This window comes from Aspergillus candidus (assembly GCF_002847045.1).
Source record: "Aspergillus candidus strain CBS 102.13 unplaced genomic scaffold BDW47scaffold_89, whole genome shotgun sequence".
NCBI lineage: Eukaryota > Fungi > Ascomycota > Eurotiomycetes > Eurotiales > Aspergillaceae > Aspergillus > Aspergillus candidus.
The window spans coordinates 15,549-41,403 of record NW_020194094.1 but is presented as its reverse complement, the minus strand read 5'-3'; the positions used below and the strand labels follow the sequence as shown (position 1 = coordinate 41,403).

The window sequence follows — 25,855 nt, the reverse complement described above, 5'->3', positions numbered from 1 at the left end:
GGACAAATCACATCCAACGCCGAGCGTACTCGTGTGTATGATAATCTATACATCCGAGCACGCCATGAGAAATTGATCAACACGTGTATCAATTACTCCGACAATCGGTACTGCTTGACATCATCTGATACATCTTATCGCGTCGGAATGTGGCGTGAAGGGATACCCGTCACCTCCGCCCCGGCGGAACTGGCAACTGGCCAAATCTTAGTCAGTTCCGCCCGGCAAAGCAAGGGAAATCTTCTCCATTTGGGTCCAACACGAAAAATCGCGTTGCAACGCGTTTTGCCCCGGCGACATCAAATATCTAACCTTAGCCTCTCTCGCTGCCCCTCCGTCTTCTTTTGTTTCTTTCTTCTCATCCTTCTTCCCCTTCATAACTTCCTTCCCTTCCATTGACAAGACCCTTCTTTCCTCTCTGCCACGATTGCTTGTTTGAATTCTTCAACGCATATCACATTCTTCTGGGAATCTGTCATATATCCTTGTTTTCCTGGTCTCTTTTCCCACGATCCTGCTCCAGCGTATCGCTGCTACCGTTGACGATGTTTGTCTACAAGAGAGGTATGCATACATCTTGGTTTTAAGATCTTTGCTCCTTGGCTGCATGGATTGCTTTACGCCGTCTTTGGCTGAATCACTCTTGCCACTTGTGCTAACAACGTGCTAGATGGCCGCAAGGAACGCGTGCAGTTCGATAAGATCACGGCCCGTGTATCGAGACTGTGTTACAGCCTCGACCCCGAGCACGTCGATGCTGCTGCTATCACTCAGAAGGTCATCTCCGGTGTCTACCAGGGTGTCACCACCGTGGAGCTAGATAACTTGGTATGTTCTTGATGCGTGGTCAACAGAATGGATGCTAATCCGATGATGATGTGAAGGCTGCCGAAACTGCGGCGTACATGACCGTCACTCACCCAGACTACGCCATCCTGGCTGCCCGTATAGCCGTATCCAACCTCCACAAGCAGACCAAGAAGCAGTTCTCCTTGGTCATCTCAGATCTCTATCACTATGTCAACCCGAAAAATAACAAACCCGCGCCGATGATATCAAAAGAAACATATGAGATAATTATGAAACATGCAGATGAGCTCAACTCGGCCATCGTGTATGACCGTGACTTCAACTACAACTTCTTCGGCTTCAAGACCCTGGAGCGGTCATACCTGCTCCGGGTCAACGGAAAGGTGGCTGAGCGCCCTCAGCATCTGTTGATGCGTGTTTCCGTTGGCATCCACGGGAACGACATTGAGAAGGCCATTGAGACCTACCATCTGATGTCCCAGAAGTTCTTCACCCATGCCTCTCCGACGCTGTTCAACGCCGGTACCCCCCAGCCGCAGTTGGCTTCGTGCTTCCTGGTTGACATGAAGGAAGACAGCATCGAAGGTATCTATGACACTCTGAAGACGTGTGCCATGATTTCCAAGACCGCCGGTGGTATCGGTCTCAACGTGCACCGCATCCGTGCCACTGGCTCATACATCGGTGGTACCAACGGTTCCTCCAACGGCATCGTCCCCATGCTCCGCGTGTTCAACAACACCGCTCGCTACGTGGACCAGGGTGGCAATAAGCGTCCCGGTGCCTTTGCTATCTACCTGGAGCCGTGGCACGCCGATGTTTTCGAGTTCCTCGATCTGCGGAAGAACCACGGTAAGGAGGAAGTCAGAGCCCGTGATCTGTTCTTTGCCCTCTGGACCCCGGATCTATTCATGAAGCGCGTGGAAGCCAACGGCGATTGGACCCTCTTCTGCCCCAACGAGGCCTCAGGCCTGGCTGATGTCTACGGCGACGAGTTTGAGGCTCTGTACGAGAAGTGAGTTTTCCCCATGACCCGAACAATGGACTACATGGTATTAACGGTGATCAGGTACGAGCGGGAAGGCCGCGGCCGCAAGACCATCAAGGCTCAGAAGCTTTGGTACGCTATTTTGGAGGCCCAGACCGAGACGGGCAACCCCTTCATGCTGTACAAGGATGCGTGCAACCAGAAGAGCAACCAGAAGAACCTGGGCACCATCCGCAGCTCCAACCTGTGCACGGAGATTATCGAGTACAGTGCGCCGGATGAGGTCGCCGTCTGCAACCTGGCGTCGCTGGCGCTCCCCACCTTTGTGGATGCCGCCCGTGGCGAGTACGACTTTGGCAAGCTCCACGAGGTCGTCCGGGTCTTGGTCCGCAACCTGAACAAGATCATCGACATCAACTACTATCCGGTCCCCGAGGCCAAGAAGAGCAACATGCGCCACCGTCCCATTGCCCTGGGTGTCAACGGTCTGGCCGACGCCTTCCTGGCCCTGCGTCTGCCGTTTGACTCGGCCGAGGCGAGACAGTTGAACATCCAGATCTTCGAGACCATCTACCACGGTGCTCTGACGGCGTCGTCGGAGCTGGCCAAGGAGCTGGGCACCTACGAGACCTACGAGGGCTCCCCGGTCTCCCAGGGGATCCTGCAGTATGACATGTGGGACCGCACGCCGACCGACCTGTGGGACTGGGACGCGCTCAAGGCCAAGATCGCCCAGACGGGCGTGCGCAACAGTCTGTTGGTGGCGCCCATGCCGACGGCCAGCACGAGCCAGATCCTAGGCTTCAACGAGTGCTTTGAGCCGTACACGTCGAACATCTACTCGCGGCGAGTGCTGGCGGGCGAGTTCCAGGTGGTCAACCCGTGGCTGCTCAAGGACCTCGTGGACCTGGGCCTCTGGTCTGACAACATGAAGAACCGCATCATCGCCGATGGCGGATCGGTGCAGAACGTCCCTAACGTGCCGGCAGACATCAAGGCGCTGTACAAGACGGTGTGGGAAATTCCTCAGCGATCGATCCTCCAGATGGCCGCGGACCGCGGCGCGTACATCGACCAGTCGCAGTCGCTCAACATCCACCTGAAGGAGCCGACGATGGGCAAGATCACGAGCATGCACTTTGCGGGGTGGAAGATGGGCCTGAAGACGGGCATGTACTACCTGCGCACTATGGCGGCGTCGGCTCCCATCCAGTTCACGGTGGATCAGGAGCAGCTCAAGGTGGAGGACACCAACGTTGCCCGGGCGAACCCCTCGTTCAAGAAGCGGACGGGGACCCCGTCTGGCAGCACCGCCTACTCTGCGGTGCCGCGCACGCCGTCGAGCTCGGAGCCCAGCGAGGAAGCCCCGGCGGCGGCGGCGATCGAACCCACGCCGGCGGTGGAGACAAACGCCAACGGCGAGGCCCCGAAGGCGGAGGCCCCGGCGGAGGGAGAGAGCGAGGGCGACATCTTCTCGCAGAAGGTGCTCCAGTGCAGCATTGAGAACAAGGAGGCGTGCGTGATGTGCCAGGGTTAGAGTAGTAGATAGTATTGACGAGGGATTTGGCGTCGGGATTTTTTTTTTTTTTTTCTTTTGTTTTATTTTTGAATTTGTGGGTAATTATATCATGAGATGGATGCTTAACATGGGTATGTAAAAATGACAATATCAATATATTCTTTCTATTTTATTCTTTGATTTACTCTATCTTCTATTCTTCAGTCAATATTCTAGATCCCACCCCATGTTACTATACCATTTGCCCCCTCCTCCCCTCCCCAGCCAAACACGAATCGCCTTCCAAACAAACAAACTCCCCGACACCTACACAGTGTAATCAAATGAAACAAACCGCAGTCAGTCAGTCAGTCAAGTAGAGTAGACCGGTTACGAGCGGGCCAAGCAATCCAGACCGACGCCACCGGGAAGGAAAAGTCAAAACCACTCAAAAAAGCTCAAAGAAAAAAGTTAAACTGAGTGAAAGAAAGGGCAGAAATAGCCGTCGAATCAGTGGTCGTTGTTTACCCAGTACCTTTTTACCTAATGAGTTAGTACCTGAGTGTAAGGTCGGGAGGTGTTGGTTAGCGTTGGCGCCTTGGGGCGGTTTAACTAGCCAGTCTGCCTGTCAGCGGGCGAGTAAGAGAGGCTGTGTGTGTGTGTGTGTGTGTGTGTGTGTGTGTGTGTGTGTGTGTGTGTGTGTGTGTGGAGGGGGGGAAGCAAAGGGAAGAAAGAAATCGAGGTGCATCTCCACTCGGGCTGACCGGTGAGACAGGGAGAGGGACAACAGGTTGATTCTTGACTGAGGTTGGAGTGATTGATTGGGTGGTGGGGGGATTGGATTGAAATCTTTTCGTGGTGGGCTGCCTGAGGTAGGAAGGTTCAGGCTCAGGTCCAGGTTCAGGTACCACGTCAGGTATCAGCTCGAGTCACTGTCTGTTACTGTTACTGTTACTGTTACTGTTCCTGTTATTGTTACTGTCACTGTTGGCTCAACATGGGTGTGATTGATAGTTGACACACGAATTACCACATCTGTCTCTGTCTCTCTTTTCAGAATGAAAGAGTGAAATAGAAGGAAACAAAGAAAGAGAAAGAGAAAGAAAGAAAGCACAACGAAGATCAGACACGTCAGAGTCCGTGTAGGATCAGAAAGATCCCGTGTTTGTGTTGACCAGGAAATTGCTTGATTGAGATTGACCACTAAGAGAGGAATAGACCGATAGTTCTGTCTGGACCGCCTCGGGGGCCGTGGATCGGGACATATTGATGGGCCATCGGTCAATACGAACGGATGATCCCCCTGAACCATCCTTAGTTCTACCTACTACGTAGTAGTTAGTATGGGAGGTAGCTGATTTTACCGTACCAGTACTGGGTATACTGTATTGACTAGGGTTACTGGGTTAGTGTTCAGGTACCCGTCTAGTCTCGACGGAGTCTGACTCGGGTTCCTGACTGTCTGACTGTTCCTGCGTGGCCCCTCCAAAACCCGACCAGTCGTATATTATCAGACAGGATAAAATACTCACCGAATACGTGGATGCATCAATGAATCGATCCACGTCAGACATGACAGGTCAAAGCGGTCTCTGTCCAGGTGCCTAATCAGGAAAAAAAGATGAAGCTGTACGACTGTAATTTCGGATCTGTACCAACTCCCCCTCTGATTGATTGATTCCCATCTGACCGATTCTCAGGTACAGCTTCAAAGAACGGTACTGGTAAGATTTCCATGGTTCACGCTCGTCACGGGCTGGTTCGGTGGGCTCGGTGGGTCCGGGGGGCTTTGACGTTATAGTACGAAGTAAGTTGGCCCGATTCATCCTTTGGTCTTTTGAGTTTTGGGCTGTCGAGGTATCCATCTCTCCATTCCTTTCTCTCGTTTAAATACTCCTTCGCCGGTCCTTCCCTCCCTCGCGTTTTTTTTTTTTTTTTCCTTCTTTCTTTCGCCTCACCACTCCTTCCTTTACTTGACAGCTTCTGTCGTTCTTTCTTTCATCCCCACACGCTCCACTCTCTTGCGCGTGTCCAACTACTCGGCTATCACTACTATCAAGATTCTCTACTGCTGCGCAGTCTGGTCTTGATCTCACTCTTTATTGTCGGTCGATCTCTCTATCTGTGGCTTTGAGTCCATCAATCTTTTGGTCAATTCATTCGTCCAATTCTACAATCAATAAACTCAATCCAATCAATCCATTTCATTCGGGAAAAAAAATGGCCCCCCTCGCCAAATCCATCGCCCTGGCTGGTGCCCTCTGCGCCGCTCTGTCCTCCGCTGCCCCCGTCAAGCGTGAGAACATCGTCGTCTGGGAGACTTCCACCACCGTCGAGTGGACTACCGTGGATATCACCACCACCGTCTACCCCCCCGCGGCCCCCACCGTCCACACCTCCGTTGTCAACCTGACTCCGGCCGTGCCGACCCCTCAGCCTGAGCCCACCGAGGAGCCTGAGGACCCGCCTAAGACCACCCAGGCCCCTCCGCCCCCTCCCAAGCCCACCACCACTACCACCACTGCGCCTCCTCCGCCTCCCAAGACCACCGAGGCCCCTCCGCCTCCCAAGACTACCGAGGCCCCTCCGCCTCCCCCGACTACTGAGGCTCCTCCCCCGCCGCCCCCGACCACTCAGGCTCCTCCTCCGCCTCCCAAGACTACCCAGGCTCCTCCTCCCCCTCAAACTACTACTCAGGCCCCTCCCCCGCCCCCGCCTACCTCCGGCGGTGGCTACACCGGCTCCTGCTCCAAGGACACCCCGTGCAAGGGCCAGGTCACCTACTATGACACCGCCACTGACCCCTCTGCCCCCAGCAGCTGTGGCTGGACCAACGACGGTGAGAACGAGGCTGTGCTGGCCCTTCCCGTTGGCCTCATGAAGGACTCCGACTGCGGCCGCATGGTCACCGTCAAGTACGGCGGCGTCACCAAGCAGGGCAAGGTCGTCGACAAGTGCATGGGATGCGACAGCTCCTCCATCGATATCTCCAGGCACTTCTTCGGCGAAATCGCCAAAATGCTCGAGGGCCGTCTGCACGATGTGGAGTGGTTCATGGAATAAGCGTTGATCGCACGCTAGCATCGCTTATTCTCTCTCTCTCTCTCTCTCTTCATTCTTCCTTTCGCTGTTGATTCTCTTCTGCCCTTCTTTACCATACCATATTTTCTCTTCTTTCCTACCTGGTTTCCATCCGACCTTCGTTTTCCCCCATCTTTGATACCACCGGGAACCGGGTTAGGCAGCAATCAGCAATTTTTACCATTCATGTGAATAGACATTTTCGGGTTCATTTTAAAAGCCATTTTATCACCCCTTGAGGCGACCAGAATTGGAGAATCGAGAGAGAAGAAATTCGCCGATGCGGGTTCCACCAACTGTCTGGATGACAGACTACCCCTGAGATTATCGAATGGACGGACTGGTTTCTGTCTAGGGTTGGCTTACGAGGCATGATTTACTGCAATTAAACTTTTTGATAAATTTGGTGACTGTAGTTCTGTAGTTTCCTACATATCCCTGGTGTGTTATCTAGCAGAGTTATCTAGATTTATCTGGCGATGCCCCTGATCCTGGTTAAGATCGACGGGGATTCCTTGCATAAAATTGCGAGATGTGCCTGTTATACACGTGACGGATCTGCGCCCGATCATTGGAACGTGGTTTGCTGCCTTGTTTTTGCCTCGGGGTTTGTCTACTTTACTTTGGCGTCTGTTGGGCCCTTTCTTTACTCTTCATCCACTTACTCCATAGGTAAGTATGCTTCTACTCAATTTACTACATGAGTACGTAGTATGTTCCTACCCACATCACTTCTTCAGGATGCTTCCACTCAGCCTACTCCACAGTATGTGTCTAACCACCTTACTCCAATTATGCTTCTTACTAACGTTATCCCCTATCCAGGAACATACCCAAACACAAAGGACAAAAAGAAAGATATGCTCAATCTAAGCGTATTCCCCGTCAGGAACACGAACAATCAACAAATAAAATATCAGAAAAACATGTATCCAAGATGATCAACAACCAATCATCCACAAATGAAACACCCACGCGGTCTTAGCGAATCGAACCGTTGTGAAGATCGACACCCTCGGCCTCGGAACTTTGCTTGGCCCCCCCTTTACCCCCTCGACGATCTCTTCCCCAGTCTTTCTGCCTACCTGGCAAGCTAACCTGCAAGACTTTTTTCTTTTTTCTTGCACAATGCCAGGTCGGCCCGCTATTCTCGTTTGCCGGGCCCGTTTACTGGTTGGTCGGTTATTCGGTCTGCTCGTTTAGTTTTTAGGGGTGATGATCGGCGGCGCTTTTTGCTCTGTCTGCGGAGAGAACCGCCTATCGACTCGCTTCTATGCTTGGCTTGTTGTTTGCTGGTGCTGGGCACTGGCTGTGAGAGAGGGGATGGACAGTGGGCAATGGACAGGGAGAGTGTCAAGTCGACGATGCAATGCAACCTCAGCTGCTAAATTAAAGAAACCATGCAAAGGCGGCCCATCATCTGGCTCTGCAGACATCTCATTCACCCTGCGGATGGATTCCTGCGCTCATCCGGGAGGGGACTAATTGCTAATTAATATAAACAAAAAAAGAAACACCCCATGACAGTTCCACCCCCGCCCGTCGGTCGCCGTGAGCTGCAAGTGGGTTCGACTAGCCTGATACTGGCCATCCCCCCCTCCCGTCTTTATAAAAGGTAAACGGTCCCCGGTTCCCGACTATGCGGTGTCTATCAGTGCAGTTTCTCTCCGGTGTCCCGCCTTTCCTTTTCGCGACCTAGTATCGCGACGATCGACTCATGAAATCCGCCTTTTTTGTGGCCGCCTTGGCCGCTGTCGTCCAGGCAGAGTCCAACGAGACTGAGAAGCCCAATTGGGCTGAGAAGATCTGGAATGATGCCACGGCTGCCGTCACCTGTGCGGCTTGCGAGGTTGGTAGTCTGGTCCCCTTGGGCAGGGAAACGGGCTAATTTGAGTAGGGACTTTTAGGGACGCTCAAGGGGGCGGCCGGTCTGGGACAGCATGCTTTGGAGAATATCCTGGCCGATGTGTGCAAACTCGCAAAAGTAGGTGGTCTGACCCTCGACAATTGGACAGCTACTAATATATTGCAGATCGAAGATGACGATGTCTGCGAGGGCATCATTGCGGAGCAAGGCACCTCGGCCTACTACGTCCTTACCCACCTCGATGTCGGCTCGCACACCTCCAAGACCTTCTGCGCCAGCATCACCAGCCTCTGTGAATACCCCGACGTCCGGCCCTACAACCTCACCCTCCCCCCGCGTCGACCGGGTACCAAGCGTCCGGAGCCGAGCGGACAGAAGCCCATCCGGGTCGCCCATATCAGTGACACGCACGTCGACCAGCACTACGAGGTCGGCGCCAACTACTTCTGCTCGAAGCCCATCTGCTGCCGCAGCTGGGACCCCGAGGTGGACGCCCCTGGCAACACGTCGTACCCGGCCGGCCCCTGGGGCAACGAGCAGTGCGACCCGCCCCTGCGCCTGGAAGACAGCATGGTGAAGGCAATCGCCGCCCTCGATCCCACCCTGACGCTCTACACGGGCGACATCCCCGCCCACGACGTCTGGCAGGCGAACCAAACCGAAGTCCTCCTCAACTTCGAGTCCACCTACGACAACCTCGGCAAGCTAGGCCTCGTCTACGGCGCCCTGGGCAACCACGACACGGCCCCAATCAACGCGTTCCCCTTCGGCAAGGTGCCCAAGTCGCACGCGCCCCAATGGGCCTACGACGCGCTCGAGCGCGAATGGAGCGAACTCGTCCAGAACGGCGGCGACGCCTCTGACTTCGCCTCCTCCTACCACGAGGGCTCCTACGCCGTCAACTCCCAAGGCGGCAAGCTGCGCATCATCTCCTACAACAGCATCTACTACTACAAGTACGACTTCTACGCCTTCCAGGAGCCCATGGAGCACGACCCCAACCACCAGTTCGCCTGGCTCATCAAGGAGCTCGACGCCGCCGAAAAGGCCGGCCAGCGCGTCTGGCTCATCTCGCACATCCCCTCCGGCCACGGCGACATGCTCCACGACTACTCGCACTCCATCGACCTCATCGTCAACCGCTACGCCGCAACCATCGCCGCCCTCTTCTTCGGCCACACCCACACCGACCTCTTCCAAGTCTCCTACACAAACTACACCACCCGCTCCGCAGACACCGCCTCCGCCATCGGCTACGTCGCAGGCTCCATGACCCCCGACGCAGGAAGCCCCACCTTCCGCATCTACGACGTCGACCCCGCCACCTTCGCCGTCCTCGACTACACGGTCTACACAGCCAACATCAACAGCACAAACAGCACCGACCAAGAACCCGCCTGGACCAAATACTACTCCGCAAAGGAAGCCTACGGCGCGCAGCTCTCGCCCCCCGTCACAGACCCCAAAGCGGAACTCACCCCGGCCTTCTGGCACCACGTCACCGAGCGCTTCGAGTCCGACGCCGCGCTCTTCCAGAAGTGGTGGGCCCGCACCACCCGCGACTACAACGTCACCGAGTGCGTCGACTCCTGCCAGGAGGAGCAGATCTGTGCCCTCCGCGGCGGCGACGCCCAGTTTAACTGTGGCTCCAAGCCGGCGCTGAGTCTGCCGAAGCGCGATGGCGCTGTCGTGGAGGTTGCTGCCAAGCCGCCCCGCCCCGTGTGTGAGGATGGTGGACTTCCCCGTGTGTTGAGCATGCTGGTGCGTAAGACTGGTGGTGCGGGCCAGCTGGATCGGCTGTTGCAGGAGAAGGCCGCTGCTTATAAGGCTTGATTTGGATATAGTATGGAGTGTATATAGTGAAGGACGTAATATAGTGAAGACATAATCTAGTGAAGACATAATCTAGTGAGGACATAATCTAGTGAGGACATAATAAAGTGAAGTACATACGAGTTGTTGTAATATAGTATCCAATTAGTATTTTGGTTGTTTATAGTGTGCTGAGATGGAGGTTGACTATCTATTTCGTCGGTTTTAAACGTACAGCACCGCGTCTGTTGTTGATGAAATGTATATATCTTACGTAGAAACATAGTGCAATCCTCGGTAAACACCGCAAACAAAGATATATATACAATCGAATGCAAAAAATAAACAAATAAACAAACAATTAATTAAAAAAAAAAAAAAAACCACATAACCTAACTACTATCATATTAGTAACTATAGATTGAGTCTAGAGATAAAAAACAATAATAATAATAATAATAAGACAAAGAGATAGAACTCATTTCTCGAACCTAGCTAGTGTGAGGGTTGAAAAAAAAAATACAAAAAGATTGAGTGAGATGGGGCTCGAACCCACAACCTTTGGTGTAATTGTTATGAACAATTATTTGTGTAATCGTAAACCGAAAACCAACGCGCTGCCATTGCGCCACCCACCCGGATTATATATTTCGGATAGTTTTTGTTACTCATAAGGTACGTTAACTTGTCTTTTTTGGTGCGATTTGGCTTGGGGTTATTGTGTTAGTGGGCTCTTTACACCGTAGTTGATTATTATTTCGTTCATATAGTAGTGAGTTTGTTTATTCTAGCGTTTCTGGAATATTACATGTCTGTTGGAATGCTGCTATCATATTAAAACGTATTCGAATTGTATGATCTATTGTGGTCTTTGTATGAGGATGCACGATAAGAAGCTGCGCAGCGGTTAGTTATGTACATCTCCGAGTCCTGATCGATTGACCCTGCATCTAGAACTAGGTTAATCCCGGTCTCGCGCTTATTACCTCTAAAATAATATAGATGCTCTATTCTCCGTAGATAGTATACTATTTCCAGTGTCGATATCCATCTAATCATGTTCAATTATACGTAAACTCTATATATATATAACCCACACCGCACTTCTCAACTAGTTCCCCATGCGCCAATCTCGTATCATCCACAATGAAATCCCCCCACAACAACTCAATCACAATCACCATTTCATATTATCCAACCAAATCCACCTAGTACCGAAAAGCAGACAAGTACGTAGTTAAACTCAATCGTCCTGAAAGCGCCTCGCCCTGAGCCCCGAATCCAACATTGTACAACGCATCGTCCGTGCGCGGAAGGCTGAACTCCTCTGCCAATCTGATTGACGAGCCCGCGTTGTAGGTCTGAGCGGCGCGCCTCAGGATTCATCTTCCGGGAGAGAGGGAGAGCGGGTTTGAGTTATTGGTTGATGGGGAGGAGAGTCTGCGCCGTGGTTTGCGTTGGGGTTTGATGTATATATATATCCTCTCCTTTTTTGTGGGATGGGAGGAGGGGGGCGGTTGGAGGATAGGGTTGGAGGGTATATATTTGGGTGGTTCCTCGTCTTCTTTTCTTGGTCGTTCTTCATCGGTGTTGTTGTCGCATATTATCTTATTATCGTCTGTCTGCTGTTGAATATTGATTCTTTGCATTGATCTGCTTTGAACTCGTCTTGGAAAGACCAAACCGAACCAAACAACCTTTGAGAACGAGTCACTGATTGCAAAGATGTTCTCCCTAGCCAACGTGGGCACGACTGTGAGTTCAACAAAGAACTATGGTTCCAATAATGGTCTAATATATAACTACCAGGTCGGAGGTGCAACTCAGGAGCGAGGCCCAGCCCACTCCATCCCCGCGATGCCTCCGCCGGTGATATGCCGCACCTGCAGGAAAGACCAAGACCCAAATGACCCGGTGATTTATCAGGTTATCATGGGCCAGGTGTGTCCCAGGTGCAAGGTGAAGGCTTGATGGATGGGACCTGCTTTCGTATATTCCGATGGACGGGGTGGGAACATTGACCTGCATTGAAGTTCGATTGATTTGGAGATTTTGATATGTTTGCTTTGAGCCGGGGGGGAGAGGAAATGATGATTTTGTATTTAACGATGTTTAACGTTCAAGTATGGGCAACAGAATGCAAGCTCAGTTTTGTTTCCTTCCTGCATCTAGTATCACTCCTGTGAGCTGGAAATATTGAACCACGGATGACCTGGCCTGTGGATTGGCGAGATCCTGCTGATCCCAGCTCCTGCATAGCCTCATCTGCAGGTTCCGGTTTCTGTCATCCAAAGGAGGGCGTCTCTCATCAAATCGAGAGCTTTCCACCCGCGTCACCTGAAGGAGTGTCCAACCTTTCAGATACTCCGTCCTGTCCAGAGGCTCCCGACCAGCAGAGCCCTTCTTCGAAAATTGGAAATCCTTGTAGATCGGCCCCGAGTCCGAAGAACCGCCGTACAACACAGCGTGCTGGACTTTACGATTTTTTCTGTCGTCTTTGCTGTTGGTGTTCGTGTAGCTCTTTTCAAAGACGCAGAAGATCGAGAAGTGCCCCGCAGCTGACGCTGCATCGGCAAGCATTTCTTCTTCTGAGATCTGGTGGAGAAAGATTCCTAGTCGCTCAAGTCGGTTGAACAGAAAGAGAAATTGCCGTGGGAATGTACACCCCCCGCCGGCTATGGAGGCGTTTGCCATTTGCTCGAGTCGGTCGACTGGGATGCCTTGGTAGCCGACGCAGCTGGCTACGCAGACGAGGATGCAGTTGTCGATCCGTTTGCTGGTGTTGATGCGGGATCTCTGGACGTGCTCGATGAGGATGGGCGCGATCTCGTCTCGCTCGTAGTGGAAGCTTGGTCCTGCGACTATTTGGGCGAGGGCAGCCAGCTCGCTGGTTGGAGGCAGTTAGTGCTTGGAAAGAGTAAATCGTAGTGGTGGAATGTGGGAATCACCTGTGTGCTGCCATGTTTTAGCCGTTTCACGTTTATAAGTGCCGGGAAATGCTGATATAGTTCTTGCTGGGACTTGACCTCAAGACAGTTACGTCAAAACGTTGACCAACATTTGGTATAGGGCATAAACTGACTGAGATACCCAACACTTTGTTTTCAGGTGAACCCACAAATCTAGATAGATGCAGGATCATATCAAGTTAGTTTTGAAGCAGCGCATTGACTTGAGAAACGATACTTGAGTAAACCAAGGTGGGATCTCCCCTCTCCTCGCAGCAAATACGAGCCTCGCCTTAAGCGCCAATACGTGGCACGCCAAAGCTCAACGACGCTCTCATTTTTCACCCAAAGTGAAGCCAAGAGATTTCTGAGTTGTTTTCGTCCACCACCTGGGATCTGAGCCCGGCTATCCACTCATGTTAATATTTTTTTCATCATCTCAAGCAATTATGCTGATGATAATCGGAGGCTTTCCCCCTGTGTATCCGTCGGGATATGATGGCTGAAAGCCCGAACAGTTGCTTATCCATGTTTTCAGTTGGATGCCTGGTGTTAAACTTTTGGAAGTATCCATCTGCTAGAAGAGTACTATACATTAGTCCTTACTAGCATTATGTGTATTCCCAATATTCGGCTGTTCTCATATCTAAATTTAATTGGGAGGCAGTATGAATCATACCTCACTCTAATTCCGCCAAGCCATGGAGATCATGATTACCATGATCGTCACAGGGAGCGAAATCCCGCAGGATGAAGTTGATAGAACTCCATATGTACATGTAGATACCCACAGGAGGCTTTTGGTTTGACAATCTATGTTTGTAAGCGTTTTTATTGATTTCTCTCTGTTTCATGTTTGTCCACGTAGTGGGGATAATACGAGGTACTTCAGGATGCGCCCCACACCGTACAGTGGCCGGCAAACATTTGACGGGCTTCTTAAATATCGTTTGAGATATGATATGTCCGAAAGCCCTTGCAGATCATAATGTATAGGATGCTAAGTATATCTTGGACCTGTTTCACGGAGTCCTCCGTATCATTCTGAGAAGCAAGAATCAAAGATCTTGAACAATAAGCTTCTTACCTCAGCAGCCTCGGCATCTCCGCGTTCCCCAACTGAACGAATGGATCCGACCTCTCACCGTCATCCCTTGATCCGGTCGCTCCTCTTCTCCCTCAATTCGCTGTTTAAACTCGATCCCTTGTTTGATGAGCCTCCAACCCCCAATCTCCCACCCACCCCCCTGTCTGATCTCCTCATGGATCGTCCGTGAAGACGGTGTGATCATGGCTCACGGTCGTTCTCCAACCGTCTCCGCAGCTGGCTCTTCCGGGAAAACACCACCGAATTTCTCTCCCACTTGAAAGTGATCGCTTAGGAACAAATGTCCCTGTAACTGGTTCAGTCCGGCTTCAGCGATCTCGCCCGCCTGTCGCCCGCCAGCATGGAGGACCGGCGTCCCGAGGTGCTGGTCGTCTCCATCGTCTTCTTCCTCATCGCCACCGTCTTCGTCGCCCTCCGCTTCGTCTCCCGGGTCTATATCGTCCGCCGCCTGAGCCTCCATGACTATGTCATGCTACTGGCCTGGGTAGGTTAGCCTTTTGTCGTGCGAGATACGGGAAGCTCATCGGATACAGGTCATCGACTTCGCGTTCTCGTTCTCCTTGTTCTATGCAACCAGCAAAGGCCTGGGCCTGCATGATACTGCGATTGACATCCAAGCCCGGTCGAGTCTCAACCGCGCCAATTATGTCTTCACCGTGCTTTATGTGAGCGCCCTGGACCGTGTTCGTCCGCAATTCTCTAATGCCCGCAGAACCCCGCCCTCATGGCGGTCAAGACTTCCATCCTCATCTTTTATCTCACCTTGACCCAAGGGGAGAAGGTCTTTCGCTGGGCCAACTACATCACGCTCTTTGTTGTCAATGTCGCCGGGCTCGCCCTCACGCTGGTTAATGTCTTCCAATGCAATCCGGTCGGGGCCGCCTTTGTCTATCCGCGCCAGGATGACGCGGTCTGCACCGATATCTTGACCTTGTATCTTTCGTCTTCGCCCGTCAATATCATTACCGACCTCGCGATCCTCTTTATCCCCAACCCCATCATCACCAAGATGCGTCTCCCTCGGAAACAGAAGATCATCCTGGTGATCACGTTCAGCTTCGGCTTTTTCGTGGCCGTCGTCGATGTGATTCGCATCGCTTACTTGCAGAACGCTGCCACGTCACGCCAGATCGCCATGAAAGACCTCCGCCTGCAATATAGCCAGGGCGATGACATCAACTGTAGGTAGACGACCCAATCGTTAGTGTTGCCGGTTTCTGACCCATCCAGGGTACGCGTCTCTGTCATTCATGTGGTCAGTCGTTGAGGTCAACGTGTCCGTGATGTGCGCCTGTGTACCGAGTCTCAAGCCGCTGGTCGCCCGCCTCGTCCCCAAATTGATCAAGGACTCGGATTCAAGCTCCGATGGCACCATCGACATGGCCCAGATGGCGGAGCTGGAGCTGCAGGAGACGGCCGAAACGCCCCTCTCCCCGACGCACCTATCTCCCATCGCGGAGTGCTCGCCAACAGAGACCAACCCCCGTAAACCATCCCGGTCGATGAGCCGTGGCAGTGTCAGCCTCCCAGCCCCCGGTGCCGTTCCGATGGACATGCGCGAGTTCTTGATGGCCCCCGAATCGGCTCCGCCGCAGGACCCGGAGTCCAACACCATATTTACCACCGCCTCGTATCAGCAGACCATCACCTTCTTCGACTTTGTCAACATGAAGACCCCCACGAGCATGCTCAAACTGAGCAATAAAGAGTCCATCGCGCCCATCGCCCTGACCACGATCTTGTTCTTTCTGTGGGGCTTCGCCTATGGTTTGTTGGACATCCTCAACTCACAGTTTCAAGACATCGTGCGGCTGGACACGTGGCGGTCCCTCGGCCTCCACGCCGTCTACTTCGGCGGCTACATGATCGGCCCACCGTTCATCGGCCGTCTGGTGCTGAAGCGGTGGGGGTTTAAAGCGACTTTCATCACCGGCCTGTGCATCTATGCCTGCGGGACCTTGATCTTTTGGCCGTCGGCGGTCCTGGCCTCGTATTCGGCTTTCATAGTGTCCAATTTCATCGTGGGCCTGGGGCTTGCCGTTTTGGAGACGGCCGCCAATCCGTTCATCGCGCTATGCGGGCCGCTGGAGAACTCAGAGATCCGATTGAACATCTCGCAAGGCATCCAGGCCATCGGGAGTGTCGTGTCGCCGCTGTTGGCCAAGGAGGTGCTGTTCCGCCAGGTGACCGACGTGTCGGCTCTCGTCGACGTGCAGTGGACATACCTGGGGATCGCTCTGTTCGATGTCCTCTTGGCCGTCGCCTTCTACTATATGCCAATCCCCGAAGCGTCCGACGAGGACCTGAAAGAACTGGCCAACCGTCGTCGAGAAGACAATATGGCCAAAGTCGCGGGCATTCCGGTGGTCTGGGTCACACTCGCCTTGGGTGTAAGCTCCCAATTCTTCTACGTGGCGGGACAGGAAGTCCTCTCGCAAGGCTTCGAGTCTTTTGTCACGAGCGCCCATCCTAAGTACGCTTTCTCCTCCCATCCTGACCTTTCACCGTTCGAATACTAATTCCTATCGCTAGATCCAAACTGGACACATTCCACTACTTAACAATCGGCCACGCATTATTTGCCGTAGGCCGATTCCTAGCCGCCTTCATGCAGTGGTTCCTGAAGCCACGCTGGATCCTCCTTCTATCCTACCTCGGCATGATCGTCTTCGCCGTGCTATGCATGAAAACAACCGGAGCAGCAGCAATAGCAATGGTCCTCCTAGTCTACACCTTCGAGAGCGGAGCATTCAGCATCATCTTCGCCATCTCACTGCGCGGCACAGGCCAGCACACCAAGACAGCCGCATCGCTCCTAACCATGGCAGTCGGCAGCGGCGCGCCCTTCCCATTCGCACAGCGCGCAGCCCAATTCGCGGGTGGGCCACCGTTCTCCTTCAGCGTGCTCGTCGCGCTGTTCAGCGCAGGCGCCATCTTCCCCCTGTACCTGAACCTCGTCCCCGCCGCCAAGAAGCAGGTCGACCCCGTCCCCGACGAACACCTCCGCCACCCCCGTCGCCTCAGCCGCGTCCGACCGAACGTTGTGCCGCGGGAGAAGGAAAACCCTGCCATGGGAGGCGTGTTCGCCCGTCGTCGCAGCGTGCTTACCGACCCGCTTCCGAACGTCGAACTCGCTCAGCAGGCCCCGGGGGAGTCCAATGTGCGGCGGGGGTCGGCGCCGGGCGGGATCATGCATGATTTGGCGCCGTGGCCTGAATAGTGTTATTTATCTATCGTTCTTTCGTTTGTCTGTTTCTGGCGTTCTGTACATGATACCCCTGACTTTGGTCAATGAGTTTTGGCTGTGCTGTTGATAGATTGTGGATTGGATGGAGTTGGCTGAATTGATTTTTGATGGATAGCGTTGCTGAAGTGTTGAGGTATGTAGATAGAGGATATACTAGTAGAATACTACTTAATTACACTGCCAATATTGAGTATGTAGATCGTAGTATGGGTATAACTAGCTGTCGATGTGTATAATGTTGCTTGTATCTCCAGTCTGTTTCTGTGACATGTAAACAAGGAAGCCTTCATGTAATTCGCAATCGCTAAAGTTGAGCTTAAAAAAGATTAAGCTCTGAGTGTAAACTGCCGATAATCTACCGTCATACTAGACCAGATGCGTGTCACTATGGATAAAGCCCTGAAATTTTGAGCACGGGATTTCTTATTTTAAGGTTTACGTGGGGACAGGTAGGAAGTAGAAACATAGTTACCTAGTTATGGTTATCTATATCATACGACACTCCTACTTGATAATACAGAATGGATCCCATTGATATAATATCTAAAGATAATATAATATATTATACCATACTATAATACTAAATAGTGGGCACTAGGTAGAGACCCAGATCGAATACAGATACACAGACATTACCGGGTCGTGGTACCACAAATCTACGATCCTCAGCATACATTATCTCGACCGTCGGGCGGGGAGTGGATGAGAGTGGGTGGCCCTGGTGGGTGGATAGTGGGGATGTGGTATTCTCTTGTACTGTGACGCGTGTAGACTACTCGGTATCTGGTTATAGTTACTAGCAGGAGGAGGAAATTCTCCGAGCCACGCTATATTTTCTTACTTCTTCGTACTCACTACTTACTACTGCCTAGTCACTGAACTAACTACTGTTTAGTGACTTCACTAGTAGCCCGCGTGGAGGGTTATATTCATGCCCGGGTTTATCCATTGGGTGCTTACCATATTCTCCCTTTACTATATGTAAGTTATTATACTACAATAGTAGATAAGGTGTAACCACTAGGTATGTATATATAGTAGAGTACAATATCCTTACCTACTTGTATCAAGAATGATATTCAAATCAGCAGCGTGTATTCCAAGGACTAACTACCTAGTCCACTGCTACCCCCTACCATCTACCAGGTAAAGGTCAAGGCAAGACTACTGCATTATGCAATACACCCGAGACTAAACCGATTAGCCTCTCATCTAACCTAATGTACAACCATCAACTTTGGAACCAACGCACATATACCAGCCATTCCTAATACTTGCCACTCAATCATCCATCTATGGATGTACCACCAAATCAGAACCATACTATCCTCCCTACTTACCTTTAACGGCACCAGATCCGAACCGATCGATCGATCCGAGCATCTGAACCCGATTGCCTCCACCCCTAACCAGGGCTCAGGACTCGGTTTGCCCTCGTGTATCGCTGTATTCGGACAATTCGGACAAACCAGTGGGGTGAGTACCGCTTACCTACGACTACAGTAGGTACAGGACGTCCCTATCCTGTGACTAGCATATCCTGTATAGTCAGTTACCCGATTACCATACTAAGAAATAATATAATATAACTTAATATAACCAGGATACGGACCCAACTCCCTGGTTGGAAAACCTCCGGGATGGATCGCCCGGCTGGTTTCCCCTGTTGGGCGTTGGTTGGTGTACATCTTCCGTCGCGCGCGAGTCACTCGGTGGTCCCCTCCCCCTGGGTTCCCGTCCCCTGTTTGGTTTGATTTAGACTTTGTTGGTTTGATACTTTCGTTTATTACAAATGAGCACAAATCAGGGATAATAAGATAGAATAAAATAAAATAAGGATAAAGTAAGGATGAGAAAATCAGTAGAAAAAAGAAAAAAAGGGGAAAATACCATTCTTTACCATTGGTATTGATTGTATTGCCGGGGTCTTCTCGGCAATTGATAGATTCATGATATTGGGTTTCGCTTTTCTAGACCCCGATCTTTTCTTTCATTTAGGTTTTTTTTTTTTTTTTTCTTCCTTTTTCTTTTCTCTTTTTCTCGCAGAGATCTGTTGATAAGGCAACTGCCATAAGTATAGTACTGTATGTTGTATGTGATCAATTCTATCATTTATTCCAAGATCGATGGCCCGTTCATGGTGAACTAAACAGTAAATGTCCAGAACTCCGTCTCCCTCGTGGGACAATATCCAGATATAGAGATCAAGCAAGATAGAATGACAAAGTAAACAAACGGACAAGATAGCAAACAAAGCCTCCGATAACCCCAAACAAGACCCAAATGGCAAAAACAGAGGGAAAGAGAAAAGAAAAAAAATAGAAGAAAGGTCAACCCCGTGAACTTCGAGGTCGCGATATCGAAGACGAATCCCGGAGCACGTCAGGCGCCCGCGGCCCAACCATCCAGTCTTCCATCGCCAACCAGTCACTCCAGCTCCGCTCCGCGGCTTCGATCTCCGAGTCGAGCGGCCCTTGTAATGGGCGCAAAAATGGAATCGTCTCGAGCGGGGGGATATCGTAGTCCTTCTTGACGGCCGCCCAGCCGCCGCTTTTGGCCGCGAAGAGATAATTGCGACGCTCCTGCTCGTGCAGGGGCCCGATGCCGGCGCTCCAGTCGTCTCCGAAGAACCCGTGCAGCACCCCCGGGAAGTCCATGCCCGTGGCCACGAGGCGGCGGATGTAGGGGATCAGCGAGACGGCGAGGGGGAGACTTGAGGGGTCGGCGGATGAGTTCAGCACGGGGTGGGGTTGGCGCTGGAATGGTAGTCGGATGTTGAGGAACGCGGAGAGCGCTTGCACGGAGGCGCTGTGCTGGGCGTGGTCGAGGAAGTACCGCTGGCAGATTTGGTAGCGCGGGTACCAGTCGAGGATGTCGAAGCTGTCGCCTGCGGCGCCTTGAGGGAGCCCTACCATTGCGGCTGGGTCGACGAACCGCTGGGTTGAGTCCATTGGGGGAGTCTGGGACCCGGACGAATCGCGTGGCCAGTCTGCAGAGCGTCTGGCCATCGTAGTGTTAGTGCATACGGGAGACAGTTGATGGGGCAGTATTGGATAGCCAATTGACCAACGTACTTGGAAAAGACACTCCTCCCTCGTCGGATCAAGAGAGAGACTCTGCGCCACGGAGACGAGTTCGGAGGCGAGGAGTCGACACCGGGGAAACCTAGTCCTCTACCAGGGTGAGATTTGTTCACGGACATCTGCTAGGTGAAGCCCATCTATTGATAGACAAGGACCCTTCATGACAAATGTAAAAAGACGAGATAGGAAGGGTAATTGCTTAGATAAATAGGACCCATTGGAGAAGAGATGGGGTACGTGAGACATACATGGACTTTATGGAAACAAGAGGGGGTGGAGGAGGGGAGGGGGAGAGAGTGGAAACTTGAAAGAATGGTTCGACTAAGAAGAGAAGTGAAAAGAAAAGAAAGAAAGAAAAGAAAAGAAAAGAGAGAGAGAGAGAGCTGATTGGGAAAGGAAGAAGAAGATTGGAACTGGAAGAGGGACGGGAGATATATTATTATATTATTTTATATTATTCTGTTTATATTATTATGATTATTGCATGTTATTATCGTGTTATTACCTGTCCTTAGAACCTTATTACACTATATAGATTACCATCATTCTCTTAATACTCATCTCTATTTTTTCTTGTTGATATTTACTCCGATCCAGTTCGCATATCAACTGTTTTTTGCAAGGAGCAGCGGAATTTTAGGTCGGGAGATGAAGATCAATTTCATTCATGACCAATAATCCGTCGGGCACCAGAGTCTCAGACTAGGATATGACAATAGTCTAAAAAAATACCCCGGCTTCATCTAGAGGTTTGGACAATAATCGATTGTCAATACAATCAAAGAAAGGGTCAAATGGAGAAAAAGAAAAGAACAAAAAATACAACCACAAAAGATTCATCAATGGTTGGAACGAAAACAAAATAAAAAAAGATTCGAGTAAAATAATGGAAATAAAATAGAAACAAAGACAAAAAAAGAAATAAAAAATAAGCACAAACTCCCATCAGATCTGAACCCAATCCGAGATCCAAGCGTTCTTCAGATCGATTGGGTGAATCCATGGTTAGTGGCGAAAAGTAAAGGGTCATCGCGTGTCCTTTTCCCTGGTCATGCAATTACTAATGCACCCTGGAATGGTTAATGGTGGATCCGGTATGTTGGTTCCTCTTGCATCGTCGTTTTAACATCATGTTATCCAGGTATCTTGTCTATCAGGCTCCGGAGGCAACAGCGCTGTATTTGCTTATTTGCTGATTGGATTCATGTGATTGTTATGATCCCGTATCCCTCAGAGTAGTGATATACGAGTAGTATTCTCCGATGTTACTCTGCCATTCTTGGATTTAAGCTGAGATCAAGCATGCAGCAGTAGTTGCAGACGGGCTTTGCTGCGGGATGCGTTCCCCTAGTCTCCCTTAGTGAGCAACCTAGCATTAGAAACCTGATTGGGATAGTCAATTGTAGAAACGCAATACAAAAACAGTATGGTTTTGAGAAGTAAAAAAAAAAAAAAAAAAGTAAAACCAAAATCGAAATACAAATCGAAAAGAGGTAAAAAAAAAAAAAGAAAAAGAGAGAAAAGGTTGCTGTGCGAGATTCAGGATCGCCCAATCCGATCCAGACCCAATCTCTGGTCCGTCCATAGTAACTATGTACTAGCCTCATTGGTCCCTGGTTCACTGGGTTAGTTGGTTAGTTGGTTTCAAATCCTCTCCCTGCCAGAATGAGGGTGTTGTCTGCCGTTTTACCACCCCGAGAAGTCGGTCACCATATGCATGCTGGCCTGAAGTGAGGTGGTGTACCCCGTAAGTAGGTGGCGCTTCCATAGTCTCCTCCCCAAGTCGTACATATGGCGGTCAGGGGGGGGGGAGGGGGGGAGGAGGATATCCCATTCAAAGGACTAGTATTCTCCATCCATCTCGCTTCCTTTTTGGTTCTTCCCCTTCATCTCGGGATTGGCCGGGATTTTTATGTACTGATCTTCGCTTTAAACTGGATATAGACGACGGAAGCAATCTCCCAGGAACAAACTTTAAAGGAAACTCTGTAGGGACGAGCCTACTACCAACGGGTAGGGCCATTATGGCCCAAACAGAGAGTGGAACATGCTTGTTTAGATCCAGCAGTCCACATCCAGTTGGACAATAAGCTTGTGTTCCCCGCTCCTGTCCCTGGGCCAGAAAGGCATGGTCTAAGATCAATTGCCCCCCAAATCTTCAATCCCGTCTTCGGCAGGAATTGAGAGTAGCACGAACTGGTAGGACAGACAGTGCCCTTCCCTTTGATTTCTTACCAACCTAGGTTAGGGTGAGTGTGTGACGTTGTAGACATTGCCGTGGATGTATGGTATTTTACACTAACGGAACGCGAGAGGTTTGCTTTCCCGGCGTCAAAGCTCCTCTTCTCGACCTCCTCGCGCCAGCGGTATAACAACCTGACTCGACTCGATGTCCACATCTGCATTGCCATGCCAGGGCCAGGGCCAGGGCGGGGTACATTCGCCACGTCGAATGTCCGGTGTTAGTCGGTCCACTTGCTGCATTATCGCGTCTTTTCCGCTGTACCAATCAGACTCAGTACACTTGCATGTCGACACCTTGCCTGTTGACAACGTTGACGAGAATCTGACATCGCAGCGGGCTGTGCTCCTGTCAATTCTCCAGTGGATATCACAAGAGCTTCCAAGAGACAATGAATGTATCGGTCGAGGTGAGTGAGGATGAGCGGTGAAGCGCGACAGAAACTCCCGCCACTCTTAGCCGCCCATCATGCATGCAAGACGTCCACATCCCCGCCCTGACACCTTGATGGAGTTGCAACTGCTGGCCAGTGGGCGTGTTTAGTTCCAGTTGGCTCCCATGTCTTGATGTCAATTCCATCTTTTCTCTGCCGTTCTCTTGCCCGAGAGCCACACACCGTTCTGTCCTCGCATGATACATCGGTGCAGCTGTTATGCTGCGCGCTGCAGTCCTAGTATGCGAGATCGCCGTTTACCGTCATTTCTAGGCAAGCAGGCCCGAGGGCATTTTATTAGCGAGATTATTACCAACGCCATGTGTCGGGATATGCCGGGCTTTGCACGTACTCGGATTGCTAGTTGGATGGGGAAAATAACACGAACGACTAAACATACAGGGTAAAGCTGAGTACTCAATATAGTGGAGATGCTAATATAGTGCGTGGACCTCCGGTCCGACTAATCAATTAGTAAAATGGCCTATCATGCAGATGTCCCATGCCGAACTCTATGCCATGCTGCGACTGTTCCAGGAATTCACATACACACGGTCAATCGCCTCGAGAAGCACGTTGTCCTTCCATCATTCATACTTTTGATTGGCAGCAGTCTTGTACATTGGCATGAGGCAAGGGGGGAATCAACACGTCTGTTAGTGATTCGCCACCTTGAGATTAATCTTTCCTTTGAAGCGGATCCAGGTTGATAGATCTGAAGTGCAAGATGGTGTGCACTCCACCTCAGGGATGTCCCGACAACAAGCAAGCTGGATTTGGGATATGCTCTGATCAAAGCTGAAGTCTCTGGGAGGTATACGAGGTCGTGTCGTATAGCATGGTTGATCCCATGCACATGCTACCTGATCCACAATGTCAACGCTGACACATAGTTACCAATAACTAACTAGTTATACTACTAAAACCTCATGTATCATGTCACCTCTCCTGGAACACTGCAGACCTCGTCATCTCCCGAACCGTCAACCATGCAAGATAATTTGCCACCGCGCACGATATCTAACCGTAACGATACCGATTTCGATGCTATTACCGCATCGGGAATCAACGCCACACCGATCTGCATCTCAGCCGCACCGTCACCCTCGCCACTGTGGCTTACGTGTATTAAAGCCACTATTGCAGCTGTACATCACTAGCCACAGATTGCTGTACCGTCCTTGCCGGTTGGGAGTCGGGATCGTGGCGATTTCTCTCAGCAGCCCTATCTAGGTTCGTTGATTGGGATAGGAAAATAGTTTGAGCATTACGGAGGTTTCCCGAATAGGAAGATCGTATCTTGCTTATGTCCCTTGCGAGTGGTCTTAGCGTTTCACTGTCTAATTCTGGTTCTGGTGAAGTTGTGAGGCAATTTGAAGAAGGTCTGGGGTTGTCGATTTTGTCTAGCACAGTGGCAAGCTTGTCTTTGTTGAGTCTGGACTGGGGACACGGTGCCGTCGACTGACTGGACGTGTCACCCGACCTGGACTCCGTTTTGGCCTGATCGTGACTAGCTATGTCTTGCGTGTTGTGTCTGGGTATCGAGCGTCTTGCTCCTTTCTGGATGTTTCCAGTTCTGTATCTCGAAAAAGGGACTTTCGGGTGCAGACATATCACTTATCTTTCGTAGCTCAGTGGTGGCCGCATTAGATCATTCGATACTACTCCGTAGTTGTGTATACCGTCACTTTTCTTTTTGAGACACAAATCTGTTGAGCACACACCCGTTGAACGCCAAAATGCAGACGAGAGAAGGGATATATCCACGATTCTGTTCTCTTGGACAGGTCCCACTGGTTTCAAAAAAAGAAAAGAAAGGTCATGTGTCCAGATCTTTATTTCTAGATATCAGCGGTGACGGTACTGAGAGTCTCCTTGATGACCCATCAACCCATAGTGTATATTTGTCTATGCCTGTCAGCTTCTAACTTATCCTGTTTGAGATCGACACTACGATAGCCATTTCTGGCAAGTTGAATCGAACATGACATCTACGTAACCCAAAGCACGGATGAGATTTCCGAGACTAAGGTCCGCCCCAGCAGAGATCATCAACCAGGGGCGACGAAGACATGGGATCAGTCTTCTGCAAGACAGCTAGTCGCTCAAGGGACTAGTAGATTGGCTCCTTCCGGCTCCAGTAGAATTACAAGTCTATCCTAGTTAGGTTAGGTAGACTAGTACTAGCATGGGCTAATTAAACAACTGCAGGTGCAGATATCACAAGTTACAGTCCTGATAATGCTAATCACTGCGGAAGATGGGTGGGAGATGCACTCGGCCGAAGCGTGGCCCTTGCATGACCACAAAGCAGGCGGGTTCGTCTTGCCGTGTCCTCTTTGTCGAATTTTCTCGTCGCAACATGCCGTCATAGAGTGCATGGCTTCCACCTATCTTGCCCGGGTTTTGCCTATCGATCGGCTTCCTCTTGGAAGTGTGGTATGCATACCGTCCAGGCCTGTATGGTTTTGGTTGATTGAATCTGGTTTCCCGTGGACCGATCTGGTCCACGGCGCTTTGATGCCCACTGCTTCGTCTACAGGGACAGACGAGTGCCAAATTGAGGCTTACCGTCAGGTTAAGTACTGATCGAATTCTTACCTATACCAAATCCTTCCGGTTTAGCGTGTGAGCAGCCCAACGCCTATCGAATTCTACTCCAATACGATAGGAAGAGCCGACATGACATCAAAGAGTCAAAAAGCAACGTCGCTATGAACGTCTAGCTGCCACATGTC

At 51.0% G+C, this 25,855-nt stretch overlaps 7 protein-coding genes and 1 non-coding gene across 8 annotated transcripts; 4 read left to right on the top strand and 4 right to left on the bottom strand.

Annotated features, from left to right (window-relative positions):
* Positions 1–318: 318 nt before the first annotated feature.
* On the top strand, positions 319–3,335 carry BDW47DRAFT_135022 (ribonucleotide-diphosphate reductase subunit RNR1; the record flags this gene model as incomplete). Its single annotated transcript, XM_024818225.1, has 4 exons — positions 319–564; positions 671–828; positions 885–1,825; positions 1,880–3,335. The coding sequence occupies exons 1-4, from the start codon at positions 546–548 to the stop codon at positions 3,333–3,335; spliced, it is 2,574 nt and encodes an 857-aa protein (XP_024667511.1). The 5' UTR covers positions 319–545.
* A 1,253-nt stretch (positions 3,336–4,588) lies between these two features.
* Positions 4,589–5,158, bottom strand: BDW47DRAFT_113860 (uncharacterized protein). The gene is made up of 2 exons (XM_024814520.1): positions 4,997–5,158; positions 4,589–4,925 (listed from the first exon to the last, which is right to left on the bottom strand). The coding sequence occupies exon 2, from the start codon at positions 4,868–4,870 to the stop codon at positions 4,703–4,705; it is 168 nt and encodes a 55-aa protein (XP_024667510.1). The 5' UTR covers positions 4,871–4,925; positions 4,997–5,158; the 3' UTR covers positions 4,589–4,702.
* Positions 5,159–5,439: 281 nt separating this feature from the next.
* On the top strand, positions 5,440–6,618 carry BDW47DRAFT_92390 (RlpA-like double-psi beta-barrel domain-containing protein). Its single transcript, XM_024820225.1, has 2 exons — positions 5,440–5,876; positions 5,964–6,618. The coding sequence occupies exons 1-2, from the start codon at positions 5,517–5,519 to the stop codon at positions 6,357–6,359; spliced, it is 756 nt and encodes a 251-aa protein (XP_024667509.1). The 5' UTR covers positions 5,440–5,516; the 3' UTR covers positions 6,360–6,618.
* A 1,360-nt stretch (positions 6,619–7,978) lies between these two features.
* On the top strand, positions 7,979–10,156 carry BDW47DRAFT_92383 (PPN1 endopolyphosphatase family protein). The gene is made up of 3 exons (XM_024820224.1): positions 7,979–8,226; positions 8,275–8,361; positions 8,410–10,156. Exons 1-3 carry the CDS (start codon positions 8,095–8,097, stop codon positions 10,075–10,077), a joined length of 1,887 nt encoding a protein of 628 aa, XP_024667508.1. The 5' UTR covers positions 7,979–8,094; the 3' UTR covers positions 10,078–10,156.
* A 431-nt stretch (positions 10,157–10,587) lies between these two features.
* Positions 10,588–10,694, bottom strand: BDW47DRAFT_t152. Its single transcript has one exon. It is a non-coding gene; the product is annotated as a tRNA-Arg (tRNA).
* A 1,171-nt stretch (positions 10,695–11,865) lies between these two features.
* On the bottom strand, positions 11,866–13,082 carry BDW47DRAFT_92377 (uncharacterized protein). Its single transcript, XM_024820223.1, has 2 exons — positions 13,005–13,082; positions 11,866–12,943 (listed from the first exon to the last, which is right to left on the bottom strand). Exons 1-2 carry the CDS (start codon positions 13,016–13,018, stop codon positions 12,202–12,204), a joined length of 756 nt encoding a protein of 251 aa, XP_024667507.1. The 5' UTR covers positions 13,019–13,082; the 3' UTR covers positions 11,866–12,201.
* Positions 13,083–14,090: 1,008 nt separating this feature from the next.
* BDW47DRAFT_135020 (putative MFS monosaccharide transporter) lies at positions 14,091–17,452 on the top strand. The gene is made up of 5 exons (XM_024818224.1): positions 14,091–14,596; positions 14,646–14,777; positions 14,825–15,293; positions 15,343–16,585; positions 16,645–17,452. Exons 1-5 carry the CDS (start codon positions 14,453–14,455, stop codon positions 17,330–17,332), a joined length of 2,676 nt encoding a protein of 891 aa, XP_024667506.1. The 5' UTR covers positions 14,091–14,452; the 3' UTR covers positions 17,333–17,452.
* A 2,089-nt stretch (positions 17,453–19,541) lies between these two features.
* BDW47DRAFT_113853 (uncharacterized protein) lies at positions 19,542–20,846 on the bottom strand. The gene is made up of 2 exons (XM_024814519.1): positions 20,434–20,846; positions 19,542–20,359 (listed from the first exon to the last, which is right to left on the bottom strand). The coding sequence occupies exons 1-2, from the start codon at positions 20,559–20,561 to the stop codon at positions 19,690–19,692; spliced, it is 798 nt and encodes a 265-aa protein (XP_024667505.1). The 5' UTR covers positions 20,562–20,846; the 3' UTR covers positions 19,542–19,689.
* Positions 20,847–25,855: the final 5,009 nt, after the last annotated feature.

What these genes read in the sequence shown, in the direction of transcription:
- BDW47DRAFT_113860 (XM_024814520.1), bottom strand. Translation starts at nt 4,870, where the DNA reads ATGTCTGACGTGGATCGATTCATTGATGCATCCACGTATTCGGTGAGT.
- BDW47DRAFT_92390 (XM_024820225.1), top strand. Translation starts at nt 5,517, where the DNA reads ATGGCCCCCCTCGCCAAATCCATCGCCCTGGCTGGTGCCCTCTGCGCC. An exon ending in CGCCTCCCAAGACTACCGAG is followed by an intron (nt 5,877 to 5,963) that starts GCCCCTCCGCCT and finishes AAGACTACCCAG; the next exon opens with GCTCCTCCTCCCCCTCAAAC.
- BDW47DRAFT_92383 (XM_024820224.1), top strand. Translation starts at nt 8,095, where the DNA reads ATGAAATCCGCCTTTTTTGTGGCCGCCTTGGCCGCTGTCGTCCAGGCA. An exon ending in TCACCTGTGCGGCTTGCGAG is followed by an intron (nt 8,227 to 8,274) that starts GTTGGTAGTCTG and finishes TAATTTGAGTAG; the next exon opens with GGACTTTTAGGGACGCTCAA. An exon ending in ATGTGTGCAAACTCGCAAAA is followed by an intron (nt 8,362 to 8,409) that starts GTAGGTGGTCTG and finishes AATATATTGCAG; the next exon opens with ATCGAAGATGACGATGTCTG.
- BDW47DRAFT_135020 (XM_024818224.1), top strand. Translation starts at nt 14,453, where the DNA reads ATGGAGGACCGGCGTCCCGAGGTGCTGGTCGTCTCCATCGTCTTCTTC. An exon ending in ATGTCATGCTACTGGCCTGG is followed by an intron (nt 14,597 to 14,645) that starts GTAGGTTAGCCT and finishes CATCGGATACAG; the next exon opens with GTCATCGACTTCGCGTTCTC. An exon ending in CCAGGGCGATGACATCAACT is followed by an intron (nt 15,294 to 15,342) that starts GTAGGTAGACGA and finishes TGACCCATCCAG; the next exon opens with GGTACGCGTCTCTGTCATTC.
- BDW47DRAFT_113853 (XM_024814519.1), bottom strand. Translation starts at nt 20,561, where the DNA reads ATGTCCGTGAACAAATCTCACCCTGGTAGAGGACTAGGTTTCCCCGGT. An exon ending in GGGAGGAGTGTCTTTTCCAA is followed by an intron (nt 20,360 to 20,433) that starts GTACGTTGGTCA and finishes TACGATGGCCAG; the next exon opens with ACGCTCTGCAGACTGGCCAC.